Source organism: Peromyscus maniculatus, chromosome 20 (assembly GCF_049852395.1).
Source record: "Peromyscus maniculatus bairdii isolate BWxNUB_F1_BW_parent chromosome 20, HU_Pman_BW_mat_3.1, whole genome shotgun sequence".
NCBI classification, from domain to species: domain Eukaryota; kingdom Metazoa; phylum Chordata; class Mammalia; order Rodentia; family Cricetidae; genus Peromyscus; species Peromyscus maniculatus.
The window spans coordinates 5,008,336-5,027,504 of NC_134871.1; the positions used below are offsets into that span (position 1 = coordinate 5,008,336).

Here is a 19,169-nt window from a genome sequence, read left to right on the forward strand (position 1 = left end):
AAGACTTTTAAAGGGACAGTTATTTTCCTTTGGGTGCTAAAACTAAAAATTTAAGTTGAATATTTCTAAATCAGTCATACTAAATATTTGGTGGAAATCAAATGCAGTTGTTGGCAATGAGTCTGTAAAACTGACTCAGTGTTCTGAGACTGGATAGACCCATATCACTAGGTTATATACACTATGTTGTATCCTAAAATGATAAAAATGTATGCAAAATGGAGTTTCTATTTACTGAAGATACATTTTGTGGACATCTCCAATGGGAACAGAGAATTAAAAAGAAATCTCTGTCATTTCCTCACTTCCTTATACTTGTAAAATCCCAATGATAAAGAGATGTGAGGATACTGATCTACAAAGGAAGTAATGTCCATCACTCTCCCCACTTCTTCCTCTCTCCTTCCCTCCCTCCTTCCCTCCCTCTCACAGATGTTAAGAGGTTAATCACAGGGTTTTATGCATGCTAAGGATGCGCTCTACCACTGAGCCACACCTCAGCCTCCAAGCGTATGTTTGCTTGGCCATTTTTTCTTTCTTTCATATGCCAGGAATGATAACCCAAATGGGGGATGGCTGCTTCGAGAAAAGCCATGTTTCTCACTTCCTTCCAGGTGGCAGATGGCCTGCACTGCTTCCTGGGCCTGGGAAAGCTGGGAAGTTGGCATTAAATATTAGGACAAACATGTCTTTCTTGTTCTTCATGACATCGTCTTCCTTTCTTGGCTACTCAAGTGGTATATTTTGAGATTTGGGTTTGGATCTGATAGGATTCTATTTCAGCTCACAGTAGGCAGAGACAGTTTTATAAGTGATTTGACCCTGAATATTAGGTATCTGTACTGGAGTTTGTGGCCAAAACTAATTTTAATTTTTTTCTTTAAGGCCATGATTGGGATTTTATATTTCTAGAATTCTTGACATAAATCTTATCTTGATACAGCCTCTGACATTCCATTTCCCGTTTTTCAAACTTCAAGCTTAATATCGACAATAAAGCAGCTTCTAAATAGCTTTCTGATGTATTAATAGAACCAACTGATAGATTTTAAAGCCACTTAACTTTAGATTGAGGTGTAAAGGTTTTTGTAAAGAGCTTTTACGTTTGAGAACTGTTTCCTCCCTTCTGTTTTCATGTCTCTCTCAAACATCACATTTTTTGTGTTCTCAGATGCACACTTTCAAAACACTTCACATCCGAAGCCAGGATCTATCTTATGATTGTCAGTGTGCGTAATTGACAAGCTTTTTCCTCCCGACAGTACTTAGAACAAGATTATATCCATCAGTGATGGCAACTTAGAATCCCCGGTTAGGCTAAAAGTTTTAAGCTGTCATTCTTAAGTACATTAGTCTGATGAATTTTTAAAAACTGTTACTTTCTGATCATAGTTATCAAATGAAATCATATGTTCAAGTACTTTTGCTTTGAGTTTGAAATAAGTGCAGCGATTTTAATTATTTATAAAAAATCATGTACCTTGATTGGTCTCTTAAGATAATGATAGAGATTAAATGCTCTGAGTCACTGTGTGTTAAATGTGGATTTGAAAGTGTTTTAAACCAGAGTTTTATATATATATATATATATATATATATATATATGTGTTATAGAAGTTGTAAAATTTTTATGCTTTGTCTAGAGTGGAGTCTAGGGCCAAGACTCTCCTTTCTCTTTGTAGTGATTGGTTTTTACTATATGAAGACATTTGCATGTCTTTAAATTCTCTTGTTCTTTTGTTTTCTTGAAGCCTTGCAGGTTACGTTGAGGCCTTGGCTTCCAGGTTAGGCCTATCAATTCCTGATCTTACACCAAAGCAAGTTGACATGTGGCAAACGCGTGTTAGCACACATCTGGTAAGTTGTGTGGCTCATGAGCATGAATCTTGGTGGCTAGCAATGGCAGTTTTGAGACTATAATTGATTTGAGTGGAGTTACTAAGAAAAGTTACCCAGGCCTTGGACATTCTCAGAAAAATAGTTTGTTATCCCTTTAGTTCCATAAGTATACCTGATTTTTTAAAAATGTTATCCAGCTTGACTAATTAAGGGCTTGAGCACCCAAAGGTTTTGTTATCCATTGGTGGTTATTCTGGAACTGATCCCCATCATACTGTAGTCGTTCATTGGTGGTCATTTCTGTGGACTGATAGTGAAGGAAAGATCAAATAGTAGTGGATTGAAATATTAATGGAGGCAAAGATCATCCTGCTCCAGCATTTCTAAAGGGAGCAGTAGGGGGCCCTTGATTCCCCTGGGTGATAGTGAAAGTGATTTGAATAGAATGGGTGGGCATTGGGGGGGTCTCTTAGCAGCGGTCACATCCTAGGGCAATCAGGAGCCAAATAGAATAGTCTTTCTGTTAAAATATAAATGAACAAAATATTGAGATCGAAATAAGAATTTGGGACTAACCTTAAGTATCTGGACATAGCAAATTTGTTCTTGTTATACCTCTGAAACTTTAGTACTTTAAAAATATTCACATACTGGCTGTATCTTCATATAGCTAACATGGGATTAAGTATTGAAGGTCTGTATACAAGGGTATCAAATCCAGATACACTGAGGATAGTTGGCATGTTTTCCCTGCCTGTGTTCTGTTCTTCTGACATTAAAATATATGAATGATTAAAAAAATATTTTCCGCTTGAATATTTCTTTGATGTCATGTTCATGGTAAACTTTTCCCTTGTTCCTCTGAACCTTAAAATGGCATGTTGAGTGTTTTGTAGCTTATTTTAATACTTAGGTTTCTCTAATCAGCAGGAATACAAGTGTAGCAGAAACTTCAGTGTGTGGCAGTTGACCGTTGTCATCAATGTTTATGTAAGGATGCCTCTGTTGAAGATACGTGACGTTAAGAAATGCTCTCTCTGTTTCCTTAGGGCAAGGCTGTTGGAGTGACTATTGGCTGCATTCTAGGAATGTTCCCTTTGTTTTTCTTTGGAGGAGGTGAAGAAGATGAAAAACTGGAAACGACAAATTAATCATCTTAGAATACCTATAAAAAGATGTAAACTAATGTACCTCAGTCATTAAAAAAATACTGTCACAACATTTAGTGGCGAAGACAGTAACAGTGTATAGATATGGGATCAAATAATTCAGCATGTATTATGGAAACACTAACTTATTGTGGCTTGGTCTTCTTATGACATCTTTTTAAAAACCATTTAGTATCATTTTATGTAAATTGTTGAGATGCTTTTCATCAGTGGCATCAATATGTTATCTTTTCCTCCTCTCTATGTATCAACATATTATTTAACTTTTAGTCATTGATACTGTACTGTACTGACTTGGGATTTGCTTATTTGTTATGTAACATGTACATGCATGGAAATACCTATTTATGTTTTTTTTTTTTCATTGATGGTTATAATTCAATGCTAGGGTCTCTCCAAATTATTTAAGATGTCTAATATCAGTTAAAATTTTGACTCCCTGCCTGGTGGCATCACTTCTCTGCTGTTTCAGAGTAAACATTTACAATCATAGGATTTCACTCATTTTCAAAGCTTTCACGTCTGTTCCAAATGAATACAGATTTAAGTATTTTAAGTATATCTGGTTCATTTTAATTTTGAACCACGCTGTCTTAAGGGCCAGAAAGAGCAATTTTCTGGCCTTCCTTTTACATACCCCATATATGCTAACAAGTGTACTTATTTCTAGTTGACGTTTGACCTTCCATTTCCCAACTTTGACTAACGACACCATGAGTTCTGGTTTGTGAGGAAAAGACAGTGCTTCAATGCTCACCGTCTTTTAAAAGATTAGGAAGTTAGCATGAACTAAGGGATTTGATAGGACATTTGGAAATCATGGTAATTTTTTAAGGGAAATAGAAAAGGGAAGCTTTCAGGGTTTATAGAGAAAGTGGCAGAGTTCAAGTGGTGTTTGGAAGGTTCGTGAGGATCAGTTCTATTACTTTGGAAGGATTTCTCCCCTGAAGTGTTTTTATCTCATCAGATTGGAATGAGTCTAAATATTTCATGCTCAGAACCCTAATCTCATTAGATCTTGCTTTGTGATTATTTTTGGATGAATTTTTTTAGAAATAACATGTATTTCATATTTTGCTCTTTGCTATATAGTCTAGTCAAATGTAACATGAGGAGAGAGTCTTCCTCCCATTTTTGGAGATGTTTCTTCCGTGGTGATTATAGCACATGGTTGGTGAGAGCTCCTCTGTCTGTGCTTGTATGTCTGAAGGAATCAAGTGGGAAGCCTAGGTTTTAATTTTCTGAACCTTTTAAATTTTCTCCCGTGTGGTCTACATACACTAAAAAGTTACATGTGACAGACTAATTGAACATATGGAAGAGAGGAACTGAAGCTAGAGTTTATTCTTTGGGGAATTAAAATTATTCATATTTGCTAACTAGATAGGAAAGAGAAACTTAGCATGGCTATGCCTTTTAAATCTTATTTGGGAGTTTTGTTTGCACATAATTACTTCGAGCTCTTTTTAAAGAAGATTTCTTTTCCATAGGAAAATGTGTCATATACTGCCCCTATTGCAGTTAGGGATGGTTTAGTGCTGTCCATTTATCATGATTTTAAGGAAAGATAGACAGTATAAAAAAAACATCAAATTCTCATATACTCAAGTAGCATTCTCCTTTGATCAAATTAGAATTCCACGACTGGAGATGGCAGACAGATTTGTCTTTTGTGTCTTCTTCCACATAGCACACATGGCCGCCAGGAAGAGGACTCCAGGCTGATGGATTAAAATGCTTATTTTATTTTCTGTGTGAACATGTGCGTGCTGTGTCCGTCCTTTGTATAGACAGATTAGAATGTTTATTTCATTTTCTGTGTAAATACGTGAGTGCTTGTGTCTGTCCTTGGTGTATTGGTGGCTTTCTTTCCTGTTTTTGTTTTTAAGTGTTGTATTGTGGTGCTTAACTTTTCTTCTTATTAAATCCCATTTCCAGAAACCTATCTTGGAGTTTAGAGAGGACTTTTGAATGCTGATTTCCTTTTTCTTTCTCTTAAAACTATCGCAGTCCTTACTGCTGGAATTCCTGTTAACAGAATCATGCCAGTTTCATTCAATCTTCAGCTGTCTGAGTTGTCAAACTATGAAAGATGTAACTTTCACATTGAAAGACATTCAAAAAAAATTTGAATCCTATTTAATCAATGAAATGTTTTGAACCATTAAAGTACTTAGTTTTCAAAAGCAGACAAACAAAATCAGAGTCTCTTTGTCCTCACCCAAAGGTATCGTTTTCTCAAGCTCTTGTTCTGACCTGACACGGTTCTTAGCACAATGTGATTTCTGAAGATGGTCCCCTTTAAATGAATGACTCCTTAGGACCCTTGTTGGGTGTTTTCACCACAGAGAATCGGACATCAGCCGAAACTGGACCTCCCCGTCTCGTGGTGGCTGTTCTCTATCAGCTCCGGAGGACAGCCGACTGTCTCATGAGCAGCTGGAGGACTATTCGCTCAGAATTTGTGTTCTTCATGTACTATGATTTACTGACTTGTTGATGCATGTGAACTGGGTGCATTTTGTTGCCTCTGTATGTTAAATAGTGACCAATGTTTTTACGAAAGAATTGAACAAAAAATATCTTTTAAGACATTTGGAATGTGGTTTTGATTTTAAAGTTTGGTTTTCTTACTCTCAGAGGGCCTGGGCTATCCTGTCACTGAAGGAAACAGGATTAATAAATGCACGTTTGTTATGAGGCAACAAGCATACAGAGACACTACCTGGAGCAGTTTACACACACACACACACACACACACACACACACACACACACACACACTCTTAAAGTCCCCATTGTCACTGAACCCTGTGGAGTTTGAGAGAGGAATGATGCCACTGCTCAGCCATGCTCAGTTCCCATCATGCTTTTCTCCCGCCAGGGCGTTGTGAAAGCACTGGAAAGGTTTTCCGTTGTATTTGTCAGTTCCTTGCAGATTTTATCCAGTGCATTTTGATCCTGTTCCCACTCCCTACCCAAACTCTTCCCAGGCTCCTTTTCCACCCAGCTTTGAGCCCCCACCTCACCGAGTTGTGCTGCCAAATATTGTTGGCTGTGGGACCCTCACTGGAGTGTGGCTGACCTGTCCGGGGCCAGCTGTACTCACGCTAAGAGAAAACTGACCCTCCTTTCCCAGCCGCTAACAAGGACAATACAAGTTTCTGTTCTCCAACCAAAGGTGGTGTGAACTGCTTTGAAGTAAATCTGCCTCATTTTAGAATTCTGCTTTATCTTTATGGACATTTTTATTGTACTGTGTAATGAAGTGCCTGGGGAATAGAATTGTAGTTTTTCATGCCCACCCCACCCTACTCCTTGTGAGAGGTGCTCTGGTTTTTGGAAACTCTTAATCTGTTTTTTTTTTTTTTTTCTTTTAAGTTGTGTGGACTTAGAAAGTGGATTCCCATTCTTCCCATGCATTATTTGGAAATGAGAAGAATGGGTTTCGGACTCTAACGTGATTGATGGTGGTGGTAACAACACTGTCATCTCCCTTTTTATCAACATTGCCTGTTTGTTGCTGAGTGCCGCAGGGTCCCACACACGTCGCCGCAGTTAATCACAACGTCGCTGCTGGTGCCCTTGCCCTGCTTTACACTGAGGAAGCCGGGGCGTGGTCAAGGTGTGTCGATGCTTACCTTGATGCTTACTGTGGACTTGAATTAGTTGTGTCCCTGTGTACAGCATTGCGCTTAGATACTGTGCAATAGGGGCTTCATCACTTGCTTGGACTCCGAGTGAACTCTTAACAAAGACATTTTTCTTTTCAAAAAAGTCCTTTTCTCATGTGTAACCTAGCAATTCTTATTTGGAATCTCAAGGTATACTTGGTCAATTCTGTGTGTTTGGTTACATGCGGTAGGCTAGGGACTGTCCAAGGCACCAACAACTAGTTTGTTTGGGAGGTGCTTTTTTCTTTTTCCCTTTTCTTTTCTTGACACAAAGTCTCACCATGCTGTTACAAACTTGGGCAACTCTCCCATCTCTGCTTTTGGAGTGCTGGGATTGCAGGCCTGCTCCACCAGATCGGCTTGGTATCTCTGTCTTTGTGAAGTTTATTCGGGGAGCAAAAGTGGGGGAAGAGAACGTAACAATAAATGCACACTTATTTTTTTTTTTAATCTGTTGGTTGATAAATGAAACAGGATCATGGGATTAGAAGATGCCAGATCATAAGTGGGGTTACCAGGAAGACTGGAGGAAGTGAGCATGTACAGATATCTGTGCAGAAAAAAAATGTGCTACATTCCAGGAAACTGATGGTACATCTCAGACATATGAAATAATATTTCACCTTGGGGTGCATTGTGAATGTTTTCCTCTGTGTTTCACTAGGCTCATGTCTGGATTAACCCTAAACACTAACACATAAATGTCAGGACACATATACATTGGATATTAAACTGAGAGAAGAAAGTGACCCAGAAGCATGGAGAAGTGATCTTAGGTATGAAAAATCTGTAGCTAATCTGTCTGTAAGTAGCTAGGGTTTGTCATGTGCTCATGACCACACAGGAGTCACTTGTTTTCAGTAAGTGATGTATGCTGCTGATGTATGAATTAGGACTGACATTAGAATTAGGTTGGTTTCAGGGGTTGGGGCTTTTTTTTTTTTTTTTTTTTTTTTTTTTTTTTTTTTTTTTTTTTTAGCAAGGGGTTAGTAATCGAGACAGGCACATACAATGTTGCCATTTGAGGTGTCAGGTTTTTGAGGGTTTCCTGATGATGTGGACTCCTGTTTCACACTGGTGTTTGTGTGAAATCTCATGGCACTGGGCATGGATGCCATTCACATGTTCCATAAGCTTAGGTATGAAGACGTGTGAGCTTACTTTACTGCCTTGAAGATTAAAAAGGCTTTGGAGAGATGATATTATCTTTCCATAGTTACTAGAACTTCCTGTTTAAGTGAATGAAATGTGAGGGAGATGGTGTGCAGGAGACCCTCCAGAGTGGTTGGATGAGGTGAATGTGTGAGAATTGTGAAATTCAGTTGACTTGGCATTTGCTAATAGTATGCGTGCAGGCTGTACATTTGCGTAGTGTTTTAGCATTCACAGAGCACTTAATGTAGATGCCGCACAGAGATGGGCTTTAAAAGGCAGTTACACACAAGCAAAAACAAACCGGGAGGCCCCTTGATTGGAAGGAAATAAGGACCTTTTCCTTCTGACACACTGACCGGGGAGTTCCAGCAGTACCCCCCTTCTCTGTCCTGTCAAATCCCATGTTGTATGTCTCTGTATCCTCTTCCCTCCTTTTTTTTTCCTCCACCTCAACAACAAAAACAGTATTTAGGATACATTTCACATTCCAGGCTGTGACTTTAAAAACATGTCAATCAATCATTTTCTCTTTCCTTCTCCATTCCTTCTTGGGAGGAGAATAAATGAAAGTTCATGTAGTTTATTTCACTAACATTGTTTTTTAAAGAGACACTGGACATATCTCATTTTATCTTTTCCATTCTTATTTATTTTAAAAAAAGTTTTTTCATTTTGCATATCAATCGCAGTTTCCCCTCCTCTTCTCCTGCCCCCCTCCCCCAGTCCCACCCCCATCCACTCCTCAGAGAATAAGGCCTCCCTTGGGGAGTCAGCAAAGTCTGGCAGGACCAAGCCCCTCCCCCTGTATCAAGGCTGAGCATGGTGTCCCACCATAGGGAATGGGCTCCAAAAAGCCAGTTCATGTACCTGGGATAAGTCTTGGTCCCACTGCCAGGGGCTCCCCAAACAGATATAGCCACGTAACTGTCACCCACATTCAGAGAGCCTGATAGTTCAGTCCCATACATGTTCCCTAGCTAACAGGCTGGAGAGATGGCTCAGCCGTTAAGGGCTAGGCTCACAACCAAAATATTTCACTTAACATTTTTGACTGTTCTTTCTTCTACATTGACTCAGAGAAGGGGCCCACATTCTGTAAGAAAAAGATCAGCCAGGCCTTAAATCTCAGCTCTGAGGAAGAGCTGTCTCCCCCTACCCACTACCTCCAGCGAACTTTGAGCGGGGCCTGGTGTTCAGCGGCTGTTTGTCTGAATGAACGTCACCTGCGTCACTCTTGATTTTCTCTGTTGGTCCTGAAGTGCTGACTTGCTCTTTGGAGCATTCTGTTTCCATCCCAAGATTGTCTCGTTTCCTGTGTCACATTCTCTGTCACCTCTGATCTTTTCACATTTCGCTTCTGGGAGGCTGGTTACATACAGTTCTCTGGGCCAGGGTTTTCATGACAGGTAATCAAGTGCTTAATGAAAATTCGGTATGTACTCCCTATTTAAAAATCAATTTCAAGGGCAGGGCGTGGTGGTGCACGCTTTTAATCCTAGCACGTGGGAGGCTCTGAGGTGAGTTCTCGGAGAGTTCAAGGCCGATGTGGTCTACATTCTAGTTTCAAGCCAGCCAGGGCTACACAGTGAGACCCTCTTTCCAAGGAAATAACTGTTTCTTGGTTTATTCTCGGTGCATGCATGTTGGAGCCAATGGCTACCACTCTACTTGCTTGATCTCATTTTTCCATGACTCTTCACACCAAGGCTGTTGATCTCCAGTTTCGAAACTGCCCATTCCCATTCTCCAGCCCCCTTTCCTTAACATGCTGTTATTTCTCCACTTGAGGGCTTAACAGCGTGTGGATTCTCATAAGAGAACAGCTTTGTGATTGTTTTAAATTCAGTATCACAAACCAAAGATTTTAAGCCTCTTTGTTTTCAAGATGTCTTTATTCTCCAACATTTGAGGTTCCCCAAATGGCTCTTATGTATGTAGCATATATATATGTGTGTATATGTGTGTGTGTGTGTGTGTGTGTGTATATATGCATATGTGTGTGTATACATACATATGTGTGTGTATGTATATGTATATGTACATATATATATATATATATTAACTGTGTTGGAGATGCAACTCACAGATTATAAATAATCTATCAGTTTAGTATAACTACAAACCAACTTCATGTTTATGTAAATAATACATACTTTATGGAAGTTATTTTTCACAAGCTAGTGAGGAGAACTGGAGAGCTTTCTAGTTTTTCCAAATGTCTTTGACATCGAACTTGCTAGAGACAGCAGGGTTCTCATATGTTTTGATCTGCGGGATGTTGTTTAGCTTGGGGAAGATAAAACCTCACACAGAGACCTCTTGCAAAAGGAAGGAATATATGCTAGTGGCCTTTTGTTTGTGTGTTTGAGCTCACACTGTAAGCACATGGTAATGAAGAACACAGTGTCTGCTTAGGCCTGCTTGGCTCAGGGCTGTCTTTATCCACACTGTCCTCCCCGTCTTACTCCTTCCCTCCCTCCCATGTTCTCTCTCCCTCGCTCCCACTCTCCCCTCTCCTCTCCACCTTTCTCTTTCTTCCTTCCTCTCCTATCTAGATGAGTTTCCCAGGTTGAGCTCAAATTCCAGGGCCCAAGGCGTTCTGCCTCGACCTTCTATAGCTTCAGTCACACCCTTGCTTTATTAGGAAAAATGTTTTGAATTCACAAACTGTTTAAAACAACAACAAACATTGAAACTCTATAGGCTTATCGTATCTGACAGACTCATTTGTGAAGTAGGTTGTACACAAGGTCAACAGTTCAACCTCACATTGGGTGAGAGCAGTCCATATACCAGAAACACCTGAATTCCACTAGTGTCATGTCATGATTCAGGATTTTAAATTCTGGAAATTGTTGATGGTTTTTGAATTCAGCTGTCCATTCTTCTTGGCTGTGTATATATGGCTTCATCTAAGCATCCCCTTCTCCACATCCCTCTATTAAATGCCAGTCTACTATTGAGAGGCGTGAGCTTTCAGTTGCTGTTCCATTGCACAACAGAAGCCATCGGCCCACTGCCTGTTCAGCTGCCTTCTAAGAAAAGGACACTGTACCTTTTCCGGATTGTGAAGTCCACTTCAGGGATGGTGCCATATTGTCCTGGCCTCAGAAGATGCCTTTTGATAAAGCCATAACCACACTTGTTTTGGCAGGAATCAGTAGTCCTTTGTTTCGTGTTCTGTCTGTCCATTTTGTCCTGTTGATTTGAGGATACTTTGTTGTCCAGTGGCTAACTTTTGCCACAATGAAAATTAACTCCATATGCAGTTTCTTCAATGCCCATATTTTCTCTGAAGTAGATTGGTACTGCCAGGAGCCGACATGTCTCAAAAAAGAAAAATCTCTAAGTTATTAAAACATTTTAAATGCCATATTCTGTAGATCTCTGAAGGGTTTGAAGATGACCTGTCCAAAATACATCTGCTCAATTTTTAAAACATATCTAATATGACTACAATTTCTATTGTAATGTCTAACTACTAACTTTCATTTCTTTACATCCTAATAGTTGGTAATAATGTAAAGTATTTAAAACTAGCAATTGTCCTTTTCTTTTCTTTTCTTTCTTTCTTTCTTTTTTTTTTTTAAAACAAGAACCTTAAATCTAATCTCCTTTGCTTAGCCTTTTTCCTAACCCTTGACAACTTGTAACCTACCCCCCTAAATAATGAAAGTTATCCCAGACCCAAAACCCATTAAAAAGAACCAAAAAAAAAACCATCCGCCCCACACCACCTCTTTGGGAATGTGGGCGTCATTCTTAAAATTGCTTCCTGCTGGGTATGGGCGAAGTTATCTTTATCCTGAAAGAAAAATTTAAGTTAATTGTCAAATTCTAGGAAAGGTAACTATATCCTTCATTATTATCCAGTCTGTGTATAAAGCCAAAGTTCAGGGTTTATCTCAAGTCCTTATTCAAGTAGTCTTTGAGACTGGATCATCTCAGCTAGTCATCTCAAAATTGCTCTGAGCACCTTGTAGTTCAAAGCTGATCTGTAGATGATGTTTGTCAGTTCAGTGATATTATTATTGTCCACGTGGAATTGTTGTTGTTGTTGTGGGGCCCCATCTTCTTCCTGGAGACTTCAGTTGATGTTAGGCCTGGCCATGATTTCCTGCAGAAAACTGATAAGAGACTCGAACACAAAGACATATATATGCAGCTAATTGAAGCCTTTTTTCTAGAATTAGTTAGTACTCTATATGACCATTCCTATCTTAACAAAGTTTAAAATGTATATGTATATATTAATCTTGTAAATTTTGATATAAAATTTATACTTTAAGAAAAGTTTAAGGAATCAGAATAGAATCAAAGAGTTGAGATTAGTAATAGAATAGTCCCTTAATTAATTTTGCTTTTGTCCTGTCCCATAGCAGAAAATGGCTCTTTCTGGCATGATACAGGGAGTTTGCATTTTCCTTTTAACAACATGCTTGAGTTTAAAGAAGGAGAGAGCCATTCTCCAACTCCAAAGTCAGCTTTAAATTTTAATTGAACTGGGACTATTAGAAAACCAATAGTGTTAAATCTTTAGAGAAAAGCAGAAACAAACATTTAAGAAGACATAAATTTTTTTTTTTAGATTATATATACCCATATGCCATATACTCCCATATACTCTGTTTCCTGGGATAGATGATTTGTCCCTTTTCTTCAGTTGTCTCATTTGTCTTGTGTCCTTCAGATTCCTTAACCTTCATTCTCCTAAAAGACAAAAACAAAAACCTTCCCCCAAGACTAATTTTGGGGATGTTCCTTTTTGGCAAGTTATTATCTGATTAAATGAAAAGACATGTGTTATAGGTACAAGTTAGTTTAAATTGGATGTTCATGCTGGTTGATGAACTATCACCTCCTCTAATTAAGAGGTTTCTCTTGTTCAAATCGAACCTTTATCAATTTTGATGGTACCCACAGCTTATCTTCTCCTGTAGAAACAAAAGCAAAACCTCGTCCCCAACGTAATACATACCCTGGTTTCCATTCTGAGGTCAGCACATCCTTAAAGTATATAGGTTGATTTAATTCTGTAGTTTTTTCTATTACCCAATGTCTCTCTGCAGCTGTTGTTCTTTTCTCATTGGCATTCAGAAAATTCAAAGTTAATAGAGCATTATGCAGTCTATTTCTGGGGGTTTTTGTTACTCCTTTCTGTTTATTTAGCATATCCTTTAGAGTTCTGTTTGACCTTTCTATAACTGCTTGACCTGTAGGATTATGTGGTATACCTGTAATATGCTTTATATTGTAATAAGCAAAAAACTGTTTCATTTTAACAGAGACATATGATGGAGCATTGTCAGTTTTAATTTGTGCAGGTATACCCATGATGGCCATAACTTCTAGCAAATGAGTGATTACAGAATCAGCTTTTTCAGAACTCAAAGCAGTTGCCCATTGAAATCCTGAATAAGTATCAATGGTGTGGTGTACATATTTCAATTTTCCAAATTCTGCAAAGTGAAACACATCCATCTGCCAAATTTCATTCCTCTGAGTACCCTTTGGGTTACATCCTGCTGGTAATGGCGTTTGATTATAGAAAGAACAAGTAGGACATTTCTTTACTATTTCTTTGGCTTGTTGCCAGGTTATGGAAAAATCCTTTTTTAAACCTTTACTATTGACGTGATGTTTTTTATGAAAGTCTGAGGCCTCCAGCACATTTCCTATCAATAATTTATCAATCTCATCATTGCCTTGTGCTAGAGGGCCTGGCAGACCAGTATGAGATCGGATGTGAGTTATATATAAAGGATGACTCCTTTTCCTGATTGTATCTTGTAATTGAATAAATAGTGAAGTTAATTCTGAAGCATCAGGGATAAATTCTGCAGTCTCAATATGTAACACCACTCTTTCAGCATACTGAGAGTCAGTTACTATGTTGAGAGGTTCTGAAAAATCCATTAATACCAACAGAATAGCATACAATTCTGATTTTTGCACTGAATTATAAGGACTTTGAACCACTTTACTTAAATTTTCTGATTTGTAACCTGCCTTTCCTTGTTTGTTGGCATCTGTATAAAATGTACGAACTCCAGATATGGGTTTTTGCCGTACAATTCGAGGCAAGATCCAATCAGCTCTCTTTATAAAATCAATTCTGTTGCTTTTGGGATATTTGCTGTTAATTTCTCCCAAAAAATTACTGCAATCTCTTTGCCAAGGTTCACTTTCTGTCCATAATTTTTCAATGTCCTCCTTAGTTAAAGGTACGACAATTTCTGCTGGGTCTATGCCTGCTAATTGACGAAGTCTCAATTTTCCTTTCCAAATCAAGTCAGAGATTTTTTCCCCATAAGTTTTTAATTTTTTATTTGGTTTATTTGGTAAAAATATCCATTACAATATAATATCTTCCCTCTGCATTAATATTCCAGTAGGAGAATGCCTAGAAGGTAAAATAACCAAAATGCAATCCAGCTTTGGATCAATACGATCCACGTGCCCTTCATGTACTTTCTTTTCTACCAAGGCCAATTCTTTCTCAGCTTCAGGTGATAATTCTCTTGGACTATTTAAGTCCTTGTCACCTTCTAAGGTTTTGAACAAATTAGTCAGTTCATCATTTTTTACCCCAACAATAGTTCGTAGATGAGAAATATCTCCAAATAATCTTTGAAAGTCATTAAGAGTCTGTAGTCTATCTCTCCGAATTTGCACCTTTTGGGGTCTAATTTTTTGTAGCTCTATTTTATATCCTAAATAATTAATAGAATCTCCTCTTTGTATCTTTTCAGGAGCAATTTGTAATCCCCAGCAAGGCAAAATTTTCTTTACTTCTTCAAACATTCTTTCTAAAGTATCTGCATTTGAGTCAGCTAGTAAAATATCATCCATATAATGATAAATTATAGATTTAGGAAATTTTTTATGTATCACTTCCAATGGCTGTTGTACAAAATATTGACACAGAGTTGGGCTATTTAACATTCCCTGTGGGAGGACCCTCCATTGAAATCTTTTAACCGGTTGAGAATTATTATAAGTAGGCACTGTGAAAGCAAATCTTTCTTTGTCTTTTTCTTGTAAGGGTATTGAAAAGAAACAGTCTTTTAAATCAATAACTATGAGAGGCCATCCTTTTGGTAACAGAGTAGGCAAAGGAATTCCAGATTGTAGAGAGCCCATCGGCTGAATTACTTTGTTAATTGCTCTAAGGTCTGTTACCATTCTCCATTTACCAGATTTCTTTTTAATAACAAATACAGGAGAATTCCAAGGGCTGGTTGACTGTTCAATATGCTGAGCATTTAACTGTTCTTCTACCAGCTCTTCTAAAGCCTGGAGTTTCTCTGTTGTTAAAGGCCATTGCTGAACCCATACAGGCTTGTCTGTTAACCATTTTAAAGGTAGAGCTGTTGGTATTTTTGGAGGATTATCAGTTGTTGTGCCCTGTTCCTGTATAATATGGATGGCTGGTGACCACTCAAAATAATGCCTTCTAATATTTCTCTCAGAAACATGTGCTAGTTTATGATTTGTTTCTGAGATTGGAGGGATTTTAATCTGAGTATTCCATTGTTGCAACAAGTCTCGACCCCACAGGTTCATAGCTATGTTAGCGACATATGGTTTTAATTTTCCTCTCTGTCCTTCTGGACCTATACATTCCAGCCATCTTGCACTCTGTTTCACTCCAGATAATGTCCCAATTCCTAACAGTTGAACGTTTACCTCTTGAAGAGGCCAAGCTGGATGCCAAAATTCTGGTGCAATTATGGTAATGTCCGCACCTGTGTCTACCAGACCAGACAACAAAACACCATTTATTTTTATCGTTAATTTTGGTCTCTGTTCATTAATAGAAGTTTGCCAAAAAATTTTCTTTATGTTTTCTCCTGAATTTTCTATTCTCTCTTTTTCATCATCCTGACCAGCATGATTTATTCCAATAGTCATTTGGTTATTTAATCGCTCAGAGCAGGGATTTCCTCTACAGCTGCAGGAAAGGTTTGAACTGGTTTTGCTATGGGGGCCTGCATGAGGCCCCTCCGGGAGTTTCCCGAAAACTGAGGCAAAGGATTACCCTGTCTGTCCTTTGTTGATCTACATTCGTTGGTCCAGTGTTTTCCCTTACCACACCTTCTGCATACTCCAGAAGGAAGGGGCATTCTGTTGCCTTTGTTCCTTGAAGAAACATTGCTTCTAGGAATGACCTGTTTACAGTCCCTTTTAAAATGTCCTTGCTTTCCACACCCAAAACATCTAACACTCCTCAAACCTTTTGAAATTACTTCTCCTACCCACGTATCATCATGCTCATCAGCCTCAACATTAATTGTTTCTCTAATCCAATCTTCCAAAGGTGCAGATCTTGCCCTTAACGGCCTGATTATTCTTTTGCATGCTGCATTCGCATTCTCAAATGCCAAAGCTTCAATTATTGCCTTACTAGCTTCTGATCCTGAGACCATTCTGTTTACTGCTGAAGCCAGTCTTTCTAAAAAATCTGTGAAAGATTCTTTTGGGCCTTGCATAACCTTTGTGAATGACTCAGGTTTTTTTCCTGGTTCATCAACTCTGTCCCATGCATTCAAGGCTGCCATTCGACATAAAATTACGGTTTGAACATCATATAAACATTGTGTTTGTATTGAAGCATATTGGCCTTCTCCAATAAGCTGATCCTGACAAACTTGTATTCCTTTATCCCTCCATTGTGTTTCTACGTTTCTAGCTTCCTCCTTAAACCACGTTAGAAATTGAATTCTCTGGCTGGGTTCCAGAACAGCTTGTGCAAGGTCCCGCCAGTCCTGTGGTATAATCCTATTATATGTTGACCAAGAGTTTAACATTTGCTTTACATATGGGGAATGCATGCCATAAGATACTATTGCCTCCTTAAACCTTTTAAAATCCATCAGTTCAATTGGAGCCCAGATATTTTGTGTAGCCATTTGATCAGGCATCTGCTGTACGGTTACAGGATAAATTAAGGATGACTGTGTGAAAACAGGCTTTCTTTCTGTAACCTTATGATCCAAATTTGAACCAACTTCACTGTTAAAATTAACAGGTTTTTCTAAAGCTGTTATCCTGGCACTTAAATCGACTATCTTTTTAAATACTAAAATGAGAATAAGCATGGTGATTAACTGCATAATTCCCATAATACTAATCTTTTCATATAGTTGTTCCATTGTCAGACTGCCTAAAATTTCAAACAAAACCCAATTTTCTTCCAATGTACACAGAAAACCCATTTTTTTTTAAATGTGGAAAAAATTTGTCTTTTAAATAGTTTCCTTTATGACTTACCAAATCTGCGCAGAACAGTAGAAATCCGAGCGAATTTCAAAAGAGCCACCTAGTGTCCTAGGTGTGAATCCAGAGAGAGAGAGAGAGAGAGAGAGAGAGAGAGAGAGAGACAGAGACAGAGACAGAGACAGAGACAGAGACAGAAACAGAGAGAAAGCAAGAGAGAAAGCGAAAGCGAAAGCGAAGGGGTAGCCGGCTAAAGCTTAAAGCCAGCCACTTGTTCCCTCTTGAGCCGAGTCAAGGCTTGGCTTTACAGGCAGGGGCCCTGTTTAGCAGGGCAGGCCTGAGCTGTTTGTAGCACTGGCTTTAAGCAAGCAGCTCACAGTCCAGCCTGAGCCCAAGCAGACCTGGGCCGGGGCTAGGGAGCCGGCTGCTCCGGCTAGGGAGCCGGCCCCAAGCAGTTTTTAATGGATTCTTGTCACGTTGGGTGCCAGATGTAGATGTAACCAATCGTCTTTTTAAAATAAGAAACACAGAGCCAATGTAAAAAAGAAAGCCGAGAGGTCAGAGCTCAGAGATAAAATCTTACCTCCTGCAGTGCTCCTAGCTTCCCCGAGAGAGGGAGGTACTTCCTGTGTCTCTGTTTAAATAATCTTTCTGTTCTGCCTTCTCATTGGTTGTAAACCCAACCACATGACTGCCTCATCACTGCCTGTAAGTACCGCCCTCCAGGTCTTAAAGGCGTATGTCTCCAATACTGGCTGTATCCCTGAACACACAGAAATCTACCTAGCTCTTCTAACCACCACGCTCTTACTATGGCTCTAATAGCTCTGACCCCAGGGCAACTTTATTTATTAACATAAAATTAAAATAACATTTCAGTACAAATAAAATATCACCACAGCAGAGCACACCTCTGCCTTGAGAACTGGTTTGAACCGCCCTGGTTATATTAGCTCTAACTGCAAGCAAGAAAATCCCAGGACAACATTGGCTGGAACAAGACAGAAACTCAGCATGCTGTGTAACATTATCATGGCATGTTGTCCAGAGCTGGTAAAGGGGTTACACTTCAGAAAGCGGTCAGAGACCTGGATTCCTGTTTCGAGTACAGCTTCCATCCATAGAGTCAACTCATGGTCTTCCATCAGTAGAGTCAACGCATGGTCTTCCTCCATCTGTAGAGTCAACACATGGTCTTCCTCCATCCATAGAGTCAATGCATGGTCTTCCATCCATAGAGTCAACACATGGTCTTCCATCCGTAGAGTCAACGCATGGTCTAAAACAGTTGAGTCCCAGCAGTTAGCCACACTCTGCACAGGAGGAAGGAATAAAGAAAGGTCAATGGCTTGGAGTGACTTAAATTGCCATGCGACCCATCTCACCTCTCAAATTTCCACCTAGACGCTTTCAGATGTGTCTGTTCTGGACAACCAAGTCTGTAGCAGGAAATTAGGAGGACCTCTGAGGGGACACTTAGCTGTCTATTGAAATCTGCCCCTGTGGCCACCACATATTCATGTCTCACCTGTTCCCTCTGTGAGGACACCCATCTGGGACAAGGCTCAGGTTTCTGGGTAGTGACTCTGTTTATCAGGAACACCATCATCCTGCGTGTCCCCTTGGTATCAGATAACTTACACACAAAAAACACCTGGGCCAACCAACATACCCAGCATGCACTGACAGTTTCCATCCAGGCCTATATAGGAGTGGGGACCCAGCGCTCACTAGTTCTGCAGTGATCATAACCCAGCAGAAATCCATGACTGTCCAGAAAAAACTGGCTGAAGCCTAGGGCTCATATATTGGAAGAAATTGGCAAAGGGAAGACTCTAAAATGAGGGGGCGTCTAGGGGTGAGATGGCTTCTATGACTGCCTCCTATGACTGTGTGTGTGGGGGGGGGAGGTAGGGGGCAAAACAGCTTGACCACACAGCTGCCATGAGAGGCTTAGAGGCCCAGACACAGCTTCTGGCAGGCAATCCCTGGACCCAGGAAGCCATAAGCTGACCCCACCCAGTGGGGCCTGCATCTAAGAGGAAATATCTGTCATTCCAAATATTCCCTACACCCCTAGACAAATGTCAGCCAATCAGGGTCCTGAACCCTGG

The 19,169-nt window shown here is 39.5% G+C and overlaps 1 protein-coding gene across 2 annotated transcripts in view; it reads left to right on the plus strand.

The window, feature by feature from the left end:
• Tmem65 (transmembrane protein 65) overlaps nucleotides 1-5,602 on the plus strand; it is a 39,927-nt gene extending 34,325 nt beyond the window's left edge. For both annotated transcript variants that reach the window (XM_006990665.2, XM_006990666.3), the window contains 2 exons: nucleotides 1,752-1,857; nucleotides 2,889-5,602. In XM_006990665.2, coding sequence (XP_006990727.1) covers nucleotides 1,752-1,857; nucleotides 2,889-2,990 — 208 coding nt within the window. In that variant the 3' untranslated portion in view covers nucleotides 2,991-5,602. The remainder of the gene's footprint in view (nucleotides 1-1,751; nucleotides 1,858-2,888) is intronic.
• Nucleotides 5,603-19,169: the final 13,567 nt, after the last annotated feature.